Source organism: Atractosteus spatula, chromosome 3, assembly GCF_055471065.1.
Source record: "Atractosteus spatula isolate fAtrSpa1 chromosome 3, fAtrSpa1.hap1, whole genome shotgun sequence".
In the NCBI taxonomy this organism is placed as follows: domain Eukaryota; kingdom Metazoa; phylum Chordata; class Actinopteri; order Semionotiformes; family Lepisosteidae; genus Atractosteus; species Atractosteus spatula.
In genome coordinates this window covers 61,758,786-61,775,830 of record NC_142708.1, presented here as the reverse complement: position 1 = coordinate 61,775,830, position 17,045 = coordinate 61,758,786, and the positions used below count along the sequence as shown (strand labels likewise).

At 40.3% G+C, this 17,045-nt stretch overlaps 2 protein-coding genes across 3 annotated transcripts in view; one reads left to right on the top strand and one right to left on the bottom strand.

Moving 5' to 3' along the window:
- egflam (EGF-like, fibronectin type III and laminin G domains) overlaps positions 1-3,087 on the top strand; it is a 54,636-nt gene extending 51,549 nt beyond the window's left edge. The window contains exons 21-23 of the mRNA XM_088910828.1: positions 916-999; positions 1,433-1,536; positions 2,374-3,087. Coding sequence (XP_088766954.1) covers positions 916-999; positions 1,433-1,536; positions 2,374-2,528 — 343 coding nt within the window. The 3' untranslated portion in view covers positions 2,529-3,087. The remainder of the gene's footprint in view (positions 1-915; positions 1,000-1,432; positions 1,537-2,373) is intronic.
- Positions 3,088-8,196: 5,109 nt separating this feature from the next.
- lifra (LIF receptor subunit alpha a) overlaps positions 8,197-17,045 on the bottom strand; it is a 41,491-nt gene continuing 32,642 nt past the window's right edge. For both annotated transcript variants that reach the window (XM_088911544.1, XM_088911545.1), the window contains exons 14-18: positions 16,257-16,412; positions 15,543-15,683; positions 14,876-14,969; positions 13,955-14,024; positions 8,197-12,820 (exon numbers count right to left, since the gene is read on the bottom strand). In XM_088911544.1, the coding sequence (XP_088767670.1) occupies positions 12,266-12,820; positions 13,955-14,024; positions 14,876-14,969; positions 15,543-15,683; positions 16,257-16,412 (1,016 nt within the window). In that variant the 3' untranslated portion in view covers positions 8,197-12,265. The remainder of the gene's footprint in view (positions 12,821-13,954; positions 14,025-14,875; positions 14,970-15,542; positions 15,684-16,256; positions 16,413-17,045) is intronic.

The window sequence follows — 17,045 nt, the reverse complement described above, 5'->3', positions numbered from 1 at the left end:
GGCAATGCTTTCACTCTTCTGCGTGGACACATGTCTACAGCACACCCCACTATTGCTCCAGACCCAGCTATGTGACATGGGTGTACTTTCTTCTTCATTTTTGTATATGGTGAGGCATCACAGACATGAAATGCAGATAATGTAAGATCTGCGTTTCATGTCTGCTTATTTTAAAATGACAGAGCTGTGTTGTCTGGCAAAAAAACAGTAGGTTGTTTCAATCATCATTTCTGTTCAGAAGCCTAACCATAAAAACAATGTTTTCCTGTATTAGGGGTTTATGACTGCAAAAAGCACCAAAAAATGTGCTTATTTTATGTAACCACTGTGTGTGGTCCTTTCATTTGTATTTAAAGACATTCCTAAAGTACATCTTGAGGAAGATGAAAAGTCAAAGCTCTCATGTTTTAGACACAGACCTCCTCCTTTGCCAGAGCAATGCACTCCTCAAACATACACAAATACTGTATACTGTAGTTTTTGTTTTTCATCTTCTGAAGAAAACTTATTCTGTTGATAAATTCCCAAGAAGGATGTGTTGGAGCTGCTCCATGGCAGATGAGTGACTCACTGGGCCTATAGGAGTTTGGGCTTCAACTATTGACCATTAACCACATTGACACTGAATGTGACCACAGAGCGAGAAAGCGTCTCTGAGTCAGGGTCTCGCTGCATTGTTTTGAGGGAGCAGCTGTAGGTGATACAGAAGCAATGAAATTGCTTGGAGAATCTTGTTAGAGCTGCTTATCCAACGGCCCCTGTGCTCTGTTACAGTACATGCTGTGAACAGTGTATAAATGGGACCTCGGGGGCAGGCACTGCGTGCTGCCCCTCAGGCCAGTGTGAGACACCCGTCAGAGAGCAGGATCAGTCAGGTGAGGCTGCCTGCACACAACTCCCTGTTTCCTGTTGCAGCTACAACCTGGGCAGCGGGGTCGCCACAGTGATGGTGAATGGATCCTTCAGTGATGGCCGTTGGCACCGCGTCAAGGCAGTTCGGTATGTCCTCTCGAGGAAAGCCATGGTCCTCCTGCGTGTTCAGAGTACTGTCTGACTGTGCAGATAAGACCTCCTTGGGACCACATTAACAATAAACAAAAGTATTGATTGATCTGAATTAGGTATCTGCAATAAATTCATCAGCTTTATTTTACCTGTATGCTAAATAATTCATGTGCTGTCACTTCACATATTTATTTTTGGGGGGGGTTTGTAACATGGATGTGTTTGGACCTCATGGGACTAAAAAATGAATGCCACTGTTTCCTATTGATTCGGCTAAAGACAAAAGATTTGCTCTTTTCTTGTCCGGAATTTTTTAGGAGGGTTGGGAAAAGAGTGTTAAGTTGTTTTTTTAGTTTATCAGAGGCTGAGAGTGATAAAAGCTACTTCAGCCCAGTGGAAGATTGTTAATGTCCCCTCTGTTTCTCAGAGATGGGCAGTCTGGGAAAATCACAGTGGACGACTACGGTGCTAAGACAGGCAAATCACCAGGCAAGATGCGTCAGCTTAACATCAATGGGGACCTGTATATTGGTAAGTGCTCTAATGTGTAATTATAAGACAGTGGCATAGGAATAGGAGCAGCGTTACAATAATGAGCAGTTTTTTAAATACAAACGGTGCAGAACATGGCCTTGCACTTCAAGATTGGCCTGATGCAGAAGGCATGGCAAAACTGTAAAATATATATTAAGGATTCAGGCATGTGTACAGGGTCATTCTTATTGCTCTGTATGTTCTTTCCATATTTGATGCTGAACTGAGCAGGATTTGGTTATTTTTGTGTAAAGTACTACTTCTGACTTTTAATTTTTTTGTAGCTAGTAAATGTTTGATATTATAACAATGATTAAAATGTTTTAATTCAATAGCTGCCTTTTTGAATGTTTAGTTAATATCAATAGTTTTATTTCAATGGGGTGGATCACCATTAATAAGTAGGTTTTTTTCATTTAGAGCTTTGTTGTGATAATTTTCCCCCCTCTATTCAATTAAAAGTGTGGGGTGTTCTTTTCTCCCTGTGGGTTTTGGTCATGTACTCAACATGCTGACTAGCTTAATTGCTACTTGTGACTGGTCACTGCGTGCCTCTCCGAGTCTCTCTGTGCGCACGCATCTTGGCAATAGTCTTTTCTCTGTGTGTGTGTCTGTGTGTGGGTCTCTCTCTGTGTCTCTGCATGCACACGCATGTCCTCTGATCTGTCCTGTCCTGGGAATAGTCTTGCCTCACGTCCCACCCTTTCAGATCGGTTCTGGGCTGCTGCAACCTCTTCCAGGAAAGAGTGTCTTCCTGATAAAGCACTGCTGGAGGAATGCGGGCGGTATCTTGACCGGGCCTGAGTTTGAGCCCCTTTGTCTCGTTTCTCCCAGGGGGAATGAAGGAGATTGCGCTACACACAAACCGGCAGTACATGCGAGGCCTTGTGGGCTGCATCTCTCACTTCACCCTGTCCACGGACTACCACCTCTCCTTAGTGGAGGACGCAGCCGACGGGAAGAACATCAACACCTGTGGGAACAAGTAGGAGCTGCCCCCTGTTCCTGAGGGGCTCTGCTACAGGGGAAGGCACAGACCTCAAGGACCGAAGGCACAGTGGCCGCAACACACAGGCACTTCGTCACCCGAATGAAGACTCGCCCCGAGCTTCTGAAGGACAGCGTTTAGCCATGTAAAAGTAATAAGAATTCCCCCATTCCCTTGTTCTTCTCCTCGACAAGTGCCCTGTTAGCATCACAGAACACGTGAGTTAAAACCCTGTCAGTGAATACTATGAAGCAGCGGGGTAATTCAAGGCCGGACTGGAAGAACCCACATGCTGTGCAAGCGGGCCACCTTCAGGAAAGTGTTCTGGTGGTCCTTCCTGTGGATTTAGGAAGTGTTGGCCACTTTCCCGACCAGGTCAAAAATGAAATCCCAATCATTGGACTTGGTAACCTTCATACCAAAACCCTCCAGATACGTATTTATGCTAATGTGAGACTGCTAGAAACAAAAGGTTGAGGAGAGGAACGCAATCTTAGTGTTTTTTCTGGTACATTTTCTATAGCATGTACTCCGAAGTACAGCACTACCAAAAAATGAAAGGTAAAATGAATGAGCTATTTTTATTGATTACTTAGTTTTGTAAATCTCTCTAATCTAGAGATATTGTATTGTGTCACATGTTAATGAAAAAAAACACTAGAAACACAGGAGCAATCCTGAAAACAAGAACTACTACTCAGCCTAAAATGCAAGGGCATGATGAATAGGAAGAGGACGAGCTAGCGTGTGTGAGAGTTCAGGCTTCGTTTTGTTGACAGATCCATTAGGCCACAGTTACGTCAGGGACATTGGTCAAAAGCAAGTTTTTACATCTTTCAGACATCCATCTAAAGAAAAACACAGCGAAGATGCTGACTTTGTCAGACCCATTTAATATATTATTATATATAATTATATATAATATATAAATATATATTATTAATATAAAATAGTTTCTTTTTATCTTTAAACAAATGTTCTGCTATTTTTGGGAACGTGCTCTCAGCAAGTTGGAAATGGCCCTAAACATTTGTTTATCAACACTGACATGCTGTGTCACTTGTACAATAGGAAAAACGCACAAGTAGGTGAGAAGCCATATATCCCCCTGGTTAATCTTTGTTGTGTTATTATGCTTCCATTGTTGTATAGATTGTCAAGTTGACTGTTTTCAGTAACTGGTTCTCCATACAGGAGGTGATACTGTATCCGATTTGTCTGGGCTGTGCATGTTACATATATCCCCATGGACAAGCATATCTGCTTTAATACTAAAAGCAGCAGTCCTATTGGGTTCATCTTCATCAGGGCCTGAAAAAATCAATCAATTGATCGAATACAGCAACCAAAGGCATTCTTGCTTAATAGTTAATTCTCCATTCAGATACATGGTTATTTTCTATGATTAAACTGGGCTCATTTCTGGTGATTTGGCTAGTTTATTTTTTCCCATTTTATGTCCACCCAGTTTGGGATGGGATGTGACTCTTTACTTGGGATTGCTGCGTACCTCACCTGGAGAATGGGCATCTGCTAAGACATGCTCATCAGACAGGGCCTATCACCTTTTGACATGCTGTGGGCTCCAGGTCAGGTCAGGAAAGGTCTTCGCTGACTAGAAGGACAAGGTAGCTCTGATTGATGTCAGTGCAGACTCATAGGCATCCAGCATGCCTCAGGGGTTGGCACTAGGCATTCTCCAGGAGTTGCTGTTGTGTTTGAAGTTGAGAAGAGTCCTAGATGACTAATGCCCTCCCTATCCTGATGGTATCTGCCAGCTGTGCACCAAGGCTCAGGGAATCCCATTGCAGTCAGGGAATGATATGGAGCACAGGTTCCAACCTGTGAGGGCCCTCAGCATCCGTCTTCTTTATGCACTCTATTTGAAGTCAAAATGATAGCACAGTGTAACTGCATTGGGTTAGACACCTTTTACAGCAATTATCCTTTTGATTAAATCAGCTTGTGGGTGACCCCAATGCTACAAAGGTTAGACACATTTATTTTAAAGGACTCTAACTCAGTTCTTAAAGAAATGCACAATGTTACATACAGACTGCCACATATGAGCCCAAGTAATACACTCAGCCATGCCAAATTCTGGTGGTGCCAAATTCACAAACTGCATTGATTAAACAGCAACGGATTAAAAAGTTTGTCTTGTCTTACAAACCATGGCAGGCTGCACACTGGAAAGAAGGAGGGCAGTTTCCTAATAATGGATTATTTTGCCATACTGGAGCTGTTGAGTACGGCTTGATGTACAGTAGTTAGAGTGGAGAGTTAGAATGTGTGCTTTGACATTATACAGTAATACTTGGTATCAAATAGACCAACAAATGTAGCATTTACATGTAACATTTAAGCAGCATCTTAACTACATGTTAATCAGCTGTGAGTAAAGGTACAGTAATGGCTAAGGTCTGTTACGGTTGTTTTGCTAATTAATGTAGTCATTGCCGAGTATGATTTGTAATATGCTGTGGTAGGAAACATTATATTTCCTCTGGAAGTGAATATGTACGCTAATAATGTTGTCAACATTTATTCCCGATTAATACAGGGAAGACCCTATTGGAAACATTTAAGTGTTATGAAACAATTGAAATAATAACAAAACGATTGACCAAACACTGCCTTCCTTCATCTGGTCATATTCAGGCTTTTTTGTGAAGACAGTGAAACTTGTTGATCTGTCAATGCACACCCTCCGAGAAAGCTTTCTAAGTCAGAATACCCAGCATTTTAGCACTAATAGAGATGAGATAATATGAGAAATTGCATTTTCTTTTGTTGTGTTATTAAATATAGCATCATTACAATACTTTTTTAGTTTGCAGTCTACGTTGTCTTTCTCTGTATAATTGTGATCCCTGTCCATTCCTCTTACCCTTAGCACAGAATTTTGTAAATTATGTCTATTCTTGAAGATGTAAATTTATGATGCCCTTCAGTTTTAAGTAAATAAACCAACATATTTAATAAAACATTTTTTTTCCATCAGTTTTGTTAACAGTGGATAACCTGACAAAGTCTTAGAAGGCACGGTGACAAAGTCAGTGGGGTATAAGTAAAAATTGTTACTCATACAGTATCATTTCTTGCCATTTTTAGATGTCTGTCTATATCTGTGCACACTATCTTGTATCAGGACTATTCAAATGAAATGCAGATTGTCTCACTGTTTCAAGGCCAGAATTCTGGAGATCTAACGCAGGCAACTTGAGCAGACAAAAAAAGATAAAAACTAACTGGACATTTCTGAGCACTTTGTGCATTGGTGCTGACATTGCTTCCGTCTAGTGTTCAGCTACACATAAACCTGCCACAGTATTCACGGTATTGTCTTCTAAATGAGGAGTCAGTAAACACTCACAGTGTTGAGAAAGAGCTTGATATGATGAAGAGTGCAGACCCAGGATACCGATGATTAAAGAGTACATACAGGGAGAGGGTTAATTTGAATAGTTTATACAAAGGCCATTAACAGAAGAGGCCAGCAGAAAATAGGTTCAGTAAATGTCAATAAAAGGTCAAGTTTCAACAGTCAGTGTCTTTGGAGTCAGTGTGTTTTATTGAACCAAGACATTTCAGAAGTATTAAATATCAAAAGCTTGTTTTCCAACATTCACAAAACATTAAATGTGTATTTTGTAGCTCAGTCTTAGTTTCACTTTTATTATGAGAATGCTAACCATGCAAGTACCTACCTGGTTAACTATTTTTTACTTGACCTTTTTATTAATAGTTTATTTTTTGTCATATATCTTGGAATTTATCCAAAGCATTCATACGGTACCGTAGATTAAAAAAGGTAATACAAAATTTCAAGACATTTTAACAGTAGTGACATGTACAGTACTGTAGACTGCCTTAAACTGCTGTTAGCTGCTCCCATTGTTGGTCTTGCTTTTCAGTGGTTTGCAGACATACCCATGATACGTACAGTAGTTATACGGCTGGTTGGCGTATCTTCACGAGGGATGTCTTACGATAAAATTGAATTTTCACAGCCGACACGGTTTCTCTCTTCTCTTTTCGGCATGGAATAAACCTGTTACGTGTTCCTTGTTTCAGTGTTGATGTCATGATTCACCTGCACTTGACCAAATGCTGCACTTGTAGATTTTAGATTATACTGGATTTATCCTAATCTTCTCTGAAAGATGACGTCTAGGGTTCTGGGTAGGACTCTACTGGAAACTTGAAGAATGTAATGTTGGGGCAAGTGCATTTGGAACTTGCTGAGAGATGACGTCAGTCACCTGAATGCTTCAAAACAATTGTTGGGCGATCCACTGAAACATCATCAGCCTACTGGGGTTTGATTACTGAAGTCAGGATGGTTTTAGTTTTGGACCATCTGGTGGAGATTAATTTATCATCCATTTAATAAATCAGCTAAACTCCAGCAGGAAACGTGTCTGGAATCAAAGAGAGAATGACCCCCAGAATTGTTGAAAATAGAGCTAGGGTAATGACACTTCCTTGCGTGACATATTTCTGGGCATTGAAGAAAGCTATAATGGATCATTATTAAGGATTACTGCACACACCTCCCCCTGAAGCAGGTGAATTATGGAGGTAATCTTTCAGAATACCTCATGACTTGAAGAGTCAAACAACTTTGTCAAAACAAAGAATGTGCAGTAGAAAAGGTTGGTTATTCTCGTGCAAACCTTGCTCCCGTGTTGTTTATACTTGTCAAGGGTCCAAACTCGTTTGAGGATTCTGTTCACATATATTCACAAGATTTTTTTTTTATGCAAGGCATGAATGTGCCTGGATGCATGGATGTGTTGTGGATCCAGCTTTTAATTGCATATTACAAACCCTGTACCCGAATGTGCACATATTGACTGGTATTGACTGGCCTCCACACTACCAGGAACTCACACTACCATACTTTTCCAATGTCAACACCTAGCGTCTATGGGTTACAGCCCAAAAAAAACAGAGTTGCAGCACTAAATGAAAACATTTTGAATTCATGAGCTCAGATTAGTGTTTCCACCTTAAGAAGTGTTGAAAAACCTTTGTACAAGACAAGTTTAATGGCAACCAGTTTGAATAATAAAATACTTCACTTATTCATTTTTAGCATGGAACATCCAGAATTCTGATATACTCTAAAGCTAAACCAGGTACTGGGTATGTCATTTGCAGTTGGTTGAAAAATAAAACCTTTTGATTTTTCTGGGTAGCCTTATGGGTGTCAGTGGTTGCAGGGTACATTATACTACAATTATAGTTGTAGCAGAGACCAAGAGACCGTTAGCAACAATATTCTCATTTTTTCTTATTTCTAAGAAAAATGTTAAGAATAGTAGAATCAACCAGCTGCATCTATACAGATGAAGGCTTGAGTTTACCGAGATGTTTTTTGCGTAGAGAGCATACTCCGTCTTTGGATGATTATACATTGATTTTTTTTACTGGACACCATTTCGATAATCTATGGGTGTGCTTTATTGTTCCTTTTTTCTGCAGTGAAATAGCATCCCATACTACGTTCACACTCCACAAAGCGAAAGATCAGCGCTTTACTGAAAGGCTGATGTCTCTGAGTAACAATATCAAATACAGCACATGAAACAAAGGCAAAGTATAAATTGAATGCCTCTTCCGTGCGCTCCTTAAAACCACATCACAATAAAGATTCATGATCTCTTTCTCCTTTACGGCTTTATTTGGAAATTCAAGTCAAAAAGGGGACTTTTGCCATGAAGTGATTATTGCAGGTGCTTACATAGTGAAATGGCTAACCACTCTGAGAGTCTGAATATAAACAGCGTGATCACTGACACCTGTGATGATGAGCCCTGGGGCTTTTGAAACATGTTACAAGAGGTGAATTTGAATAATTTACAAACACGTAGACATCTACAGAGCTATATCATGCCTATTGGCAGTGACAAATAAGTGTCATCTCTGCTCTGGTCTGCAGTGTTTCCATGTGGAGCAGAACTGATGCCAGACTATCTTCTAATGTCTCAGTAAAGTTATAACATGCTAAGCTACACAACTGCAGTTCTTGGTTATTTACATATTTACAAAGCCTTCAAATATGCAACCTAGCACAGAAGTGACACAGGACATAAGGAAATGGAAACTTACTGTACATATAAGCGTTACACACTTTTCATTTGATAGCTGGTAGACCTTTAATAAACAAAGTTCAACTTGTTTTTGTATAAGGCACTAAAATTAAAGTTAATACTATATTTCAAAAATGCCAACAAGCAAATACGATTTTCTGGAAAATGTAACAGTTCGACAACAAGCAACATTTGTTTTACTTCAAATAAGGGATGTAGCAATATTATGTTGCCAATACAAAAACAGTCAATAAAGACTAACAGTCTTGATTACACTGAAAATGTTTTGCTTATCCTTGGTACAGAGAAATCCCCCCAAAATATCAATACTGTTTTAATAACATTCAGAATAATTTTGTGGATAAAAGATGCATTTAACTGTAGTGTTCATCAGAAAAGCAATGCAGAAAATTTAGTTTGTATGCAAATTAAACTATTTAATAAATTGGTTTGAATGATATCCTATATTGTACAATAAAGTGCTCACCCTTCTAATGTTATATTGGTTAAACACTAACAGTGATTTACAGTAATGAATACATCATCCAAACATTATTTTGTTTGGATTAGTAAAGTCCATTGCATTGTTACACATCATCACACACTACAAAGCTCTTTAATTTCATTAGTGTGCTGTCTGTGAAATGCTTTAGAGTTATTCAATGACTTTCTTTTGATAATTAGACATTAGCTTGCATAAAATGGTAAAGATTAATATGGTAGGCCATGCACAGGCTCTGAAGTAGTGTTTACATAAGCTATATAATCCTATTGTGTCAATACATATAAAAAAACATTTACTACATACACTCCCTTTTGACACTAAAATGAGTTAAAAATAAAATGAAGAGCCAACAAGCTATTTGGAGATTAGACATAATACGAATTGCAATATACTAATTTGAAAGTGATTGTGATAATGGAATTCTTCAGTTCTTACGTGGTTTACTTGGTGGTTTTAAAAACTGAAAGCATTGTTATTGTGCAAAACTTTGCGGTGTTTGAAAAGCACAGCCAAATCTTCAATGCCCAAGGGTTCTAATAGGAGTCAGAAGTACACTTCAAACAAATTGTCTACTAGAGCAATCAATGATTCTGGGAAGCTTTAACATGAATGTGATAGTGTAGACTGCAGCCTTGCATAGTACTTAATGGCCTGCGTTGACAAAGACATTGACATTACAGCACCAGAAAACATTCTGATATGTGCAAAGCTTGCATTGTGGTCTTTGGGGCCCAGTTTGAATTAAGACAAGATCAAAAGGAAGCCTACACTTCAGACACATCAAGAGCCGGGCAGTAAACTAAAGGGTTTCATTTTTAATTATACTTATTACTCATTCAAATTACTTTAAAAAATGCACAAACACAAAAGCAATTGGATTTAGTTGACCTCCACAGCTTAATGCATGTTTTCCTCTATGTAAAATGTAGTGTACAACTTGAAAAATGTGCTACAGAAAGCAGCAATAATGGCCATAGTTTCATCGCTGTGGAGGTGCACATTGTTCAAAGCAACACGCTTCTCCCACCAGGCGATCTGTTAAATTATACGTCCCTCAGGACATCCAGTTTGCAAACCACCATTCCTCATAAGAGGTGGAGTTCTGAGTTCACAGCTTTCTTTAAGTCCATGAGGATAAACGGATGTGAGCAGTTTCTTAGCTTTGTCTGTTGCTGTTGCGGCTGAACTTGTCAGCCAGAAAAGGAAGAAAAAAGTTTAAAATGTTCAGGGCTGGGAAGGATGCTGAAAACATAAGAAATGTCATTTTCAGAGCATTCCTTCAAATTGTCTGTGAACTTGTCCCTCACAAAAGCTGTGTCCAGCAGAGGTCCAGTTTGGTATGAGGCAGGCAGTCCAATTCAGAACAGCAGGAATGTGTGCGGAGGACTTTGACCACTTTTTAACGTTCCACTTGAAGAAGCATACCCAGAATCGTACACCTGATCAACAATCAAAGCCTGAGAAGTGACACAACAAATGAAGCAATGTCCTTCTCTCCACTTGAAGAGTCTTCTCCCTTCAGAAGGTGTTGAGTTGAAGCGTTCACAGTGTTGGGTCCTACGAAGGGGACCTCATTGATTTAACCACAAGGCCAGAATGAGGAAGACTCTGCCAGAAACAACTGAACAGAACAGCAAATCCAATGAAAAGATAAACACTCCCTGAGGAACCCAACATTGACATCTCAAAATCCATAAGATGTAGATCTTTTGGGTCTCAATACAGTCTGACAATGCAGATTTGTTAACAAGGAGCAGAACAGAAGGCCATTCTATTTTCAGACAATGCTACTGAATGTAAATTACTACATGAAAGCATTTGGACTCCAGAATAGGAATACAAAAAAAACACATTTACATTACTAATGTGACTTTTAAATGTTTTGGAGCTAATCTGTGTGTATCATATATTAAAAGAGGCATACATTGTAAAAACAATCATAGAAGGTGAAAGAGCATCAGTACTGGAAATACACTGAAATACTACTTTGTCTATTTTGGCTCTGACAACTGTGAAAAAAAAAATCCATTCTAGCAGCCTAACCTGTTTAAAGACAATTACATTGTAATGGCCTTTCTTTGTGTGTCAAAATGTCAATGACCTAGTAATAGGTTGCTGTTGAATACTTTTTGAGACTTTGAGAAGAAAACGTGATCTAACTGAAATGTTTAAAAGCACTAATTCTCTTTGGTAATACTGAAAGGTGATCACTGTTTGAAATAATACCATAATATTTAAATTTTTACTAAAAGCAGGGCATGATTTATCTAGTGATATGAAGGATGTCTGTTTCAGGCTGTAAATTTTGAATCATTAGAGACTTGTAAAACAACTGCTGTACTTCATCATGTTTCAAACTTTGAACTCTCACAGAGGCTCCTGCAGGATGGTAAACAAATTCTCTATTCTTGCGCTGAAATGTGTTTGAAACGATAGTGGATCTCACCGGATTTGATCAACGTGGTTTCTTCAACTGTTGGACTTTTCTAGTGTAAACACTGGCAGGAATGAAGCCTTGAAATAAAAATTGAATTAAAAAATAACACTTTCTAAAACTTTACAGCGATTTAAAATATGGAAAGATGACAGAAAAGCTGCCAGCCTGTTAAAAAAAACAAAGATTTAAGACCATTTTTCTCAGGGTTAGTTTTTGTATTTTAAGGCAGCAATGAACTTCTTTTCCATGTTGCATCATAGTGTTATCAAGGTAAGTAGCTACTCAGTGGCTGTGACTTAGTGCAGTCTTAGTTACTCTTTGGTATTAACGAAGATGCTTTTAGCAACACAAATACATGTGAGTGATCTGCAGTTTTTTGTTGGACTTTTCTCTATTTTTCCCCCTTCTCCTTTCAAAATGTTTGCCAGGTTAAATCACAATGCTGGCCTCCTGCAGAGCCAACAGTCATGTCAGTAACAATCCTCTTATGTTTCCCAATACGCAGTACACACTTATGCAGCAGGTAAGTCTCCTATGTAAGGGCTTTTATGAATCACCAAAGGATTTCCATCCGTAGTACTGAACTATCTTAATTAGAACAACAAAGAAACAGTTATTCCTGCCCCTGTGGTGTGGTCATTTCTTAGTCCTTGTGTGGCCAGTTGGTCAGTACTTGAGGTGTGGGGCGAGGCTGGGCACTACCGTTTCATGGAGAGGAAGTTGTGAAACCAGGTGCTGAACTGCGGCTCCTGGCTGTCCTCGGGGCCCTGGTCGGGCAGCAGGAACTGGGTAGAGTTGATGGAGGTGGGGCTGCCCAGCGAGCTGTTGAGGCTGGCAGGCCCGGGAGACTCCACGGTCCAGTCTTTGGGGTTGGCCTGCGGCTGGTAGCCCGCTGGGTCGCAGATGAGCGGCATGGCGAGCGGCGGGCCGAGCTCCTCGGGATCTGGGCCCCGGGTCATCTGGGGCTGGTAGCCGGAGCTGGCGGACGCGGAGGAGGAGGGCTGAATGTTCGTGTAGGTCACCTCCGTGCTGTTGGACTCCAGGGAGCTGCCAGAGGTGCTCATGCCCGCGCCGCCGTTGTAAACCTGCCCGTAGTAGTTGAGAATAGTCTGGCTGCTGCAGCCCGTGTCGTTGTCATCCACCACGGGCTCCTCGCTGTCGCTCTCCTTCTGTTCCACCAGCACGTCTCCGACGACGCACACGTGGCTGGTGTCACAAGCGTCCACGTTCATGGGCGGGTTCACGAAAGTTCCCTGAAATACACCAACAACATTGAAAAGCCAAACTCGCCGAAAAAGCCCAAAGAAGTATCATCGTATGACGTTATTAACGATTACACTATGATCTCATTATTATTAGAATTAATTGCACTTTCAAAATATAGAGCACTTTCATCCCAAAGGACATTCAAGCTGTTTACATACAGGAGCCAGACTGTACAGTTTTAACCAGAACACTGGTTTTACACCTCTACTCTTGCAAACAGGGTCGTGGGCCCCTAAGTGACCAAAGAGCAAAGAAATGGGATTAACACCTTATCCAAAGGACACTTTCTAAGAGTACATCCTACAGTGCAGTGATGCCCAACATGTTATTTCCAGGACTAGTTGACTGGAGTTTGCAATCTGGACCTTCTGAGCATTCACAGACAGAACTGTACTTGGTGACCCGGTGAAAGTCTATGCTCTCACTTGACATTAAACTCTGAGGCAATGGAACAATAAGCTCTTCATTTCTAACAGGGGCTTCACAATCTTCTAAATTAGAACAAATTGTGAATTGTCCAGAAATATGTTAAAAAAAACTAAAAAGTTTTTTTAGTTACTCCTAGGAGTGAAAACTGTAGTTAAACAAATGGTCCAGTCTGAAGTCATTCTAAGTAATGTGCTGTATACTATAGAAGATTTGCCACTCATCCAGATATCAGAAATTTTTGACTGATTCATCGATTCCATAATATCTAACAATATTATATTTGGGCAAAAAAATATTTTTGTATTATGCGCATTACATGGCACTGTCAGCTTAGAAATGTGAGCCAGAAACCCCAAGACACTGCTGCCACCTACTGTTCATCTGGTTTATAAGACAAAACAGCAGTGCTCCAGAAAAAGATTTTAAATCTAACATGCATATGCATTTTTATTGCATAAGTTATGTGATTTTAAGGCTGTAATAAAACACAAGCAAAAGTCTTTAAAAGCAAACTTCGCAAAGAAATTAAAACAGTCTAGCTCAGGTGAAACTATAAACCTAAGAAGGCAGATTCACAGAGCTAGCTGTTAGCTCTGGGACTGAAGCAGCGGGAATGAGCTGGGCTAGCCCTGTAACAGACCATAACACAGAGAACCCAACAGTGACAAAGATATATAGATATAAGAAGTTACCTCTCCAGGAATCCACTGTTCACCCCTGATCTCAGGTTTGGGGATGTCAGGATAGAATGTCTGCATCACCCTAGAACAGAGAAAGAAGCCATGAGTGCCTTTTCAAAACATCAAAGCATTGGTCACCTTGTTTGACAAACCAACAGTGAATCATGAACCAGATGATGTACAAGTAGCAACGTGGAAGTGCAACACTGCTGAAGCCCATTCCCCGGCCTTTCAAGTAACAGCTGGATGAGACGCTTGATCAAACTAACTGGATGGGCAAAACAGCCTCCTCTCATTTGTAACCTTTCCTGTACACTATGCACACAGAAGAAGTAAAGGGGTACAGTGTTGTGAAACTCTAGTGTTAACTTGTTTTCTCACATCACGCATCACAAAAATGTTGGTATACCTCGAACTTCTACCATTGAGGGATGTTTCATGAAGACAGCTAAAAATTATTTTAAAAAAAATACCAAAGACATCATAAAAAATGCAAAGACCCCACATTAAGGATATGTAGATTTATTTGACAGAGGCTTAAGGCTTTAAGTGGAGGCTGGTGCTCAGCAAGTGGAATGTTAAAAATGCCTCACACTCTGCTGCCTGGCTAAGAGACTGGAGTAATGCTGTGGTCAACACACTTCACATGTGTCTGGCATTCATCCTTTTGCACGAGTGTCATGATCAGAGCCTGATGCTCCCTTCAAAACAGCTGATTTGTCTAATTTGTCCCAAAATGATTCTCCAACAATTGCCTGCATCATGCACTGCATGGTGCACATGCCCAAAAACACCATGTCATCTTCCGCTCCGCTCTGCTGTGCTGTGTCAGCACATGTGAATTTATGTTTAAAATGAGCACAGCACCCATCAAAACCATGCTCTGCAGTTGGGCCAGCAAGTGTGCAAAACAAACAAAAATAAGCATCATACCAGTTCCTCTTTTTGTAGCAGACGACAGTGAGGAGAATGGAGGAGACGGCCATTACCCCCAGAGAGATGAGGATGATGGCAATTAATCCGTCAGCTGAAAGACAAGGAGAGAAACTTGGATGTTTGCTAACTTCAGCTGCTGACAGACCGCACATGCAGAGGAACCAATCCAGGAATTCTGTGTGGTGAGGCCTGCAGCCTGTCCTGCGAGTTGGCATCAGTCACGTGATGCAGAGTTGCTGAAATCCTGTATGTCTTTTGTGCAGTCTGCATGCAGAAGAGACTCCCAAGACACAAGATCTTCAGAGATTTTTACAGCACAGAAACTCAATCCAGGTCTCTGAACACAACTTATGAAACCTATAAATGTTAAATGTGCTGGTCTTTCAGAGTAGGTAAGAAAAGGCAAAATATTCCCTTCTCCACTAAATGCTGCTTTGAAATGGAGTGGAAAGAAGCACTGAACAAAAGCTCTGACAACTGTCCTGCCAAGAATTTTTTCTGCTCCAAAGCAAGAAACAAAAACGCAGGGAAAGGGGAGGAGGAGGGGGTAGACGTAAGTGCTTTCTGATTAACTGATTTTTGCAGGAAGGGAGTATTTGTAAAACCATCTCATGCTGACAATGAAAGTTTCTCCCGGTTTCACAAAAGGAGTGAAATGACTTACTTGGGCCGGGCATGAATACAGAAACGGTGGCTCCTCCATCATCCTCCCCTGCAGCTGTATAGGCCTTTACTGTGAAGTTGTATACAGAACCGCGCAGTCTTTTCAACACGTAGCTTCTTGCATCTGGATTGGTGATATTTGCTAATGTCCAACAAAGAGAAAGAGGCTCTTAACCAAAAACAACATTTGTTACAGGCACTTTAATCATTTTAAATTTTTTTCATTTTGTAAGACCTTTGATTAACTTTTTGTTTACAGTTTGTTCAAATGCTAAGAAGACAACAACGAAATGAAGTTACGCAACTCCCAAACTTTCACTCATTCTTCCTGCTGCATTAAAAGCATTCTTTTTAAGATCGTATTCTTGATGGGGATTTTTAATAAATGTCTTTATGCAGACTATCGTATCTCTTCTGTATGGTCAATGGTACTTCACACCAACGACCTGCTCCTGTACAGTGGAGGAGAGCTTCCTTGTCTGAGCACACAAGCATTGAATTATCCTGCAGTGTGGCCTTGTGTTTCATGCAGTCTGACACAGACGCTTGTACAGACGGGTAATTCAATATTTATGCCAAAGATGTGAGCAAGTGATGTGAAACAACTGGGTGATTTCACTGTGTATTGGGGCAGTCTTTTATTGTCTCTCATTGTCTAAGCCTCTGCTATAGAAGGGCGCTATAAAAATGTCTCAATTATATAAAGTTTAGTCACCGGCTATAATGGAGCGTCCTGTCTTGTTCGAAGCATAAATGATGAATCCTTTGATGAATCCGTGTTTTTTCTCCAGAGGAATGTCCTCCCACTGCAGCAGCACCTCATTTGCAGAGCGTGGTTCTGCCTTCAGATTCTTCACAGGCTCCGATGGAACTTTGAAAACAAAAACAGAATGAGTGCAGTCAGGCCAACGTTGCATCATGACAGTTGACACTGTTACACTATTCGTAAAAGTCACTGTACTGCTGTTTCATGAAGTTATTCCCTCCCCCTGAGTGGAGATTACCTGGCAAGCATTTAACCCTTTCAACACCCAGCTGAAAGTCCCTTTGAATTGATTTTTTTGTTGTTAAAAGCCTGGAAATTCTGGCTGACAAATTATTTATGACCTGAGATGCACAGTATGCCTCACTACTACAGCTTGTTCACACAATGGGAATCTAGCCCAGACAGTATGGAGGTAAATATCATTTTTACATCTGTACTAACTGCTGCAGGCTTTTTAAAACACATTTATCACAATAAATCCAAAATAAACAAATGACAATACGAGGACACAAACAGTAGCTAGTGCCTACGTTTAGCTCAAAAGGAATATTTGCTCTGCTTTGTAATGTACCTGTAACGATCTCTGTGACATCTGCAGCCTGTCTTATAGGCCTCTGTAGTTTTAGCACATCCTCTTTTAATTATGTGCTTTGGAAAACTCTAGGGACACCCAAATGGTTAGAATCTTATCTATATTAATGAATTGTCTGTGATCCTTGTTACTGGACTCATACAAAG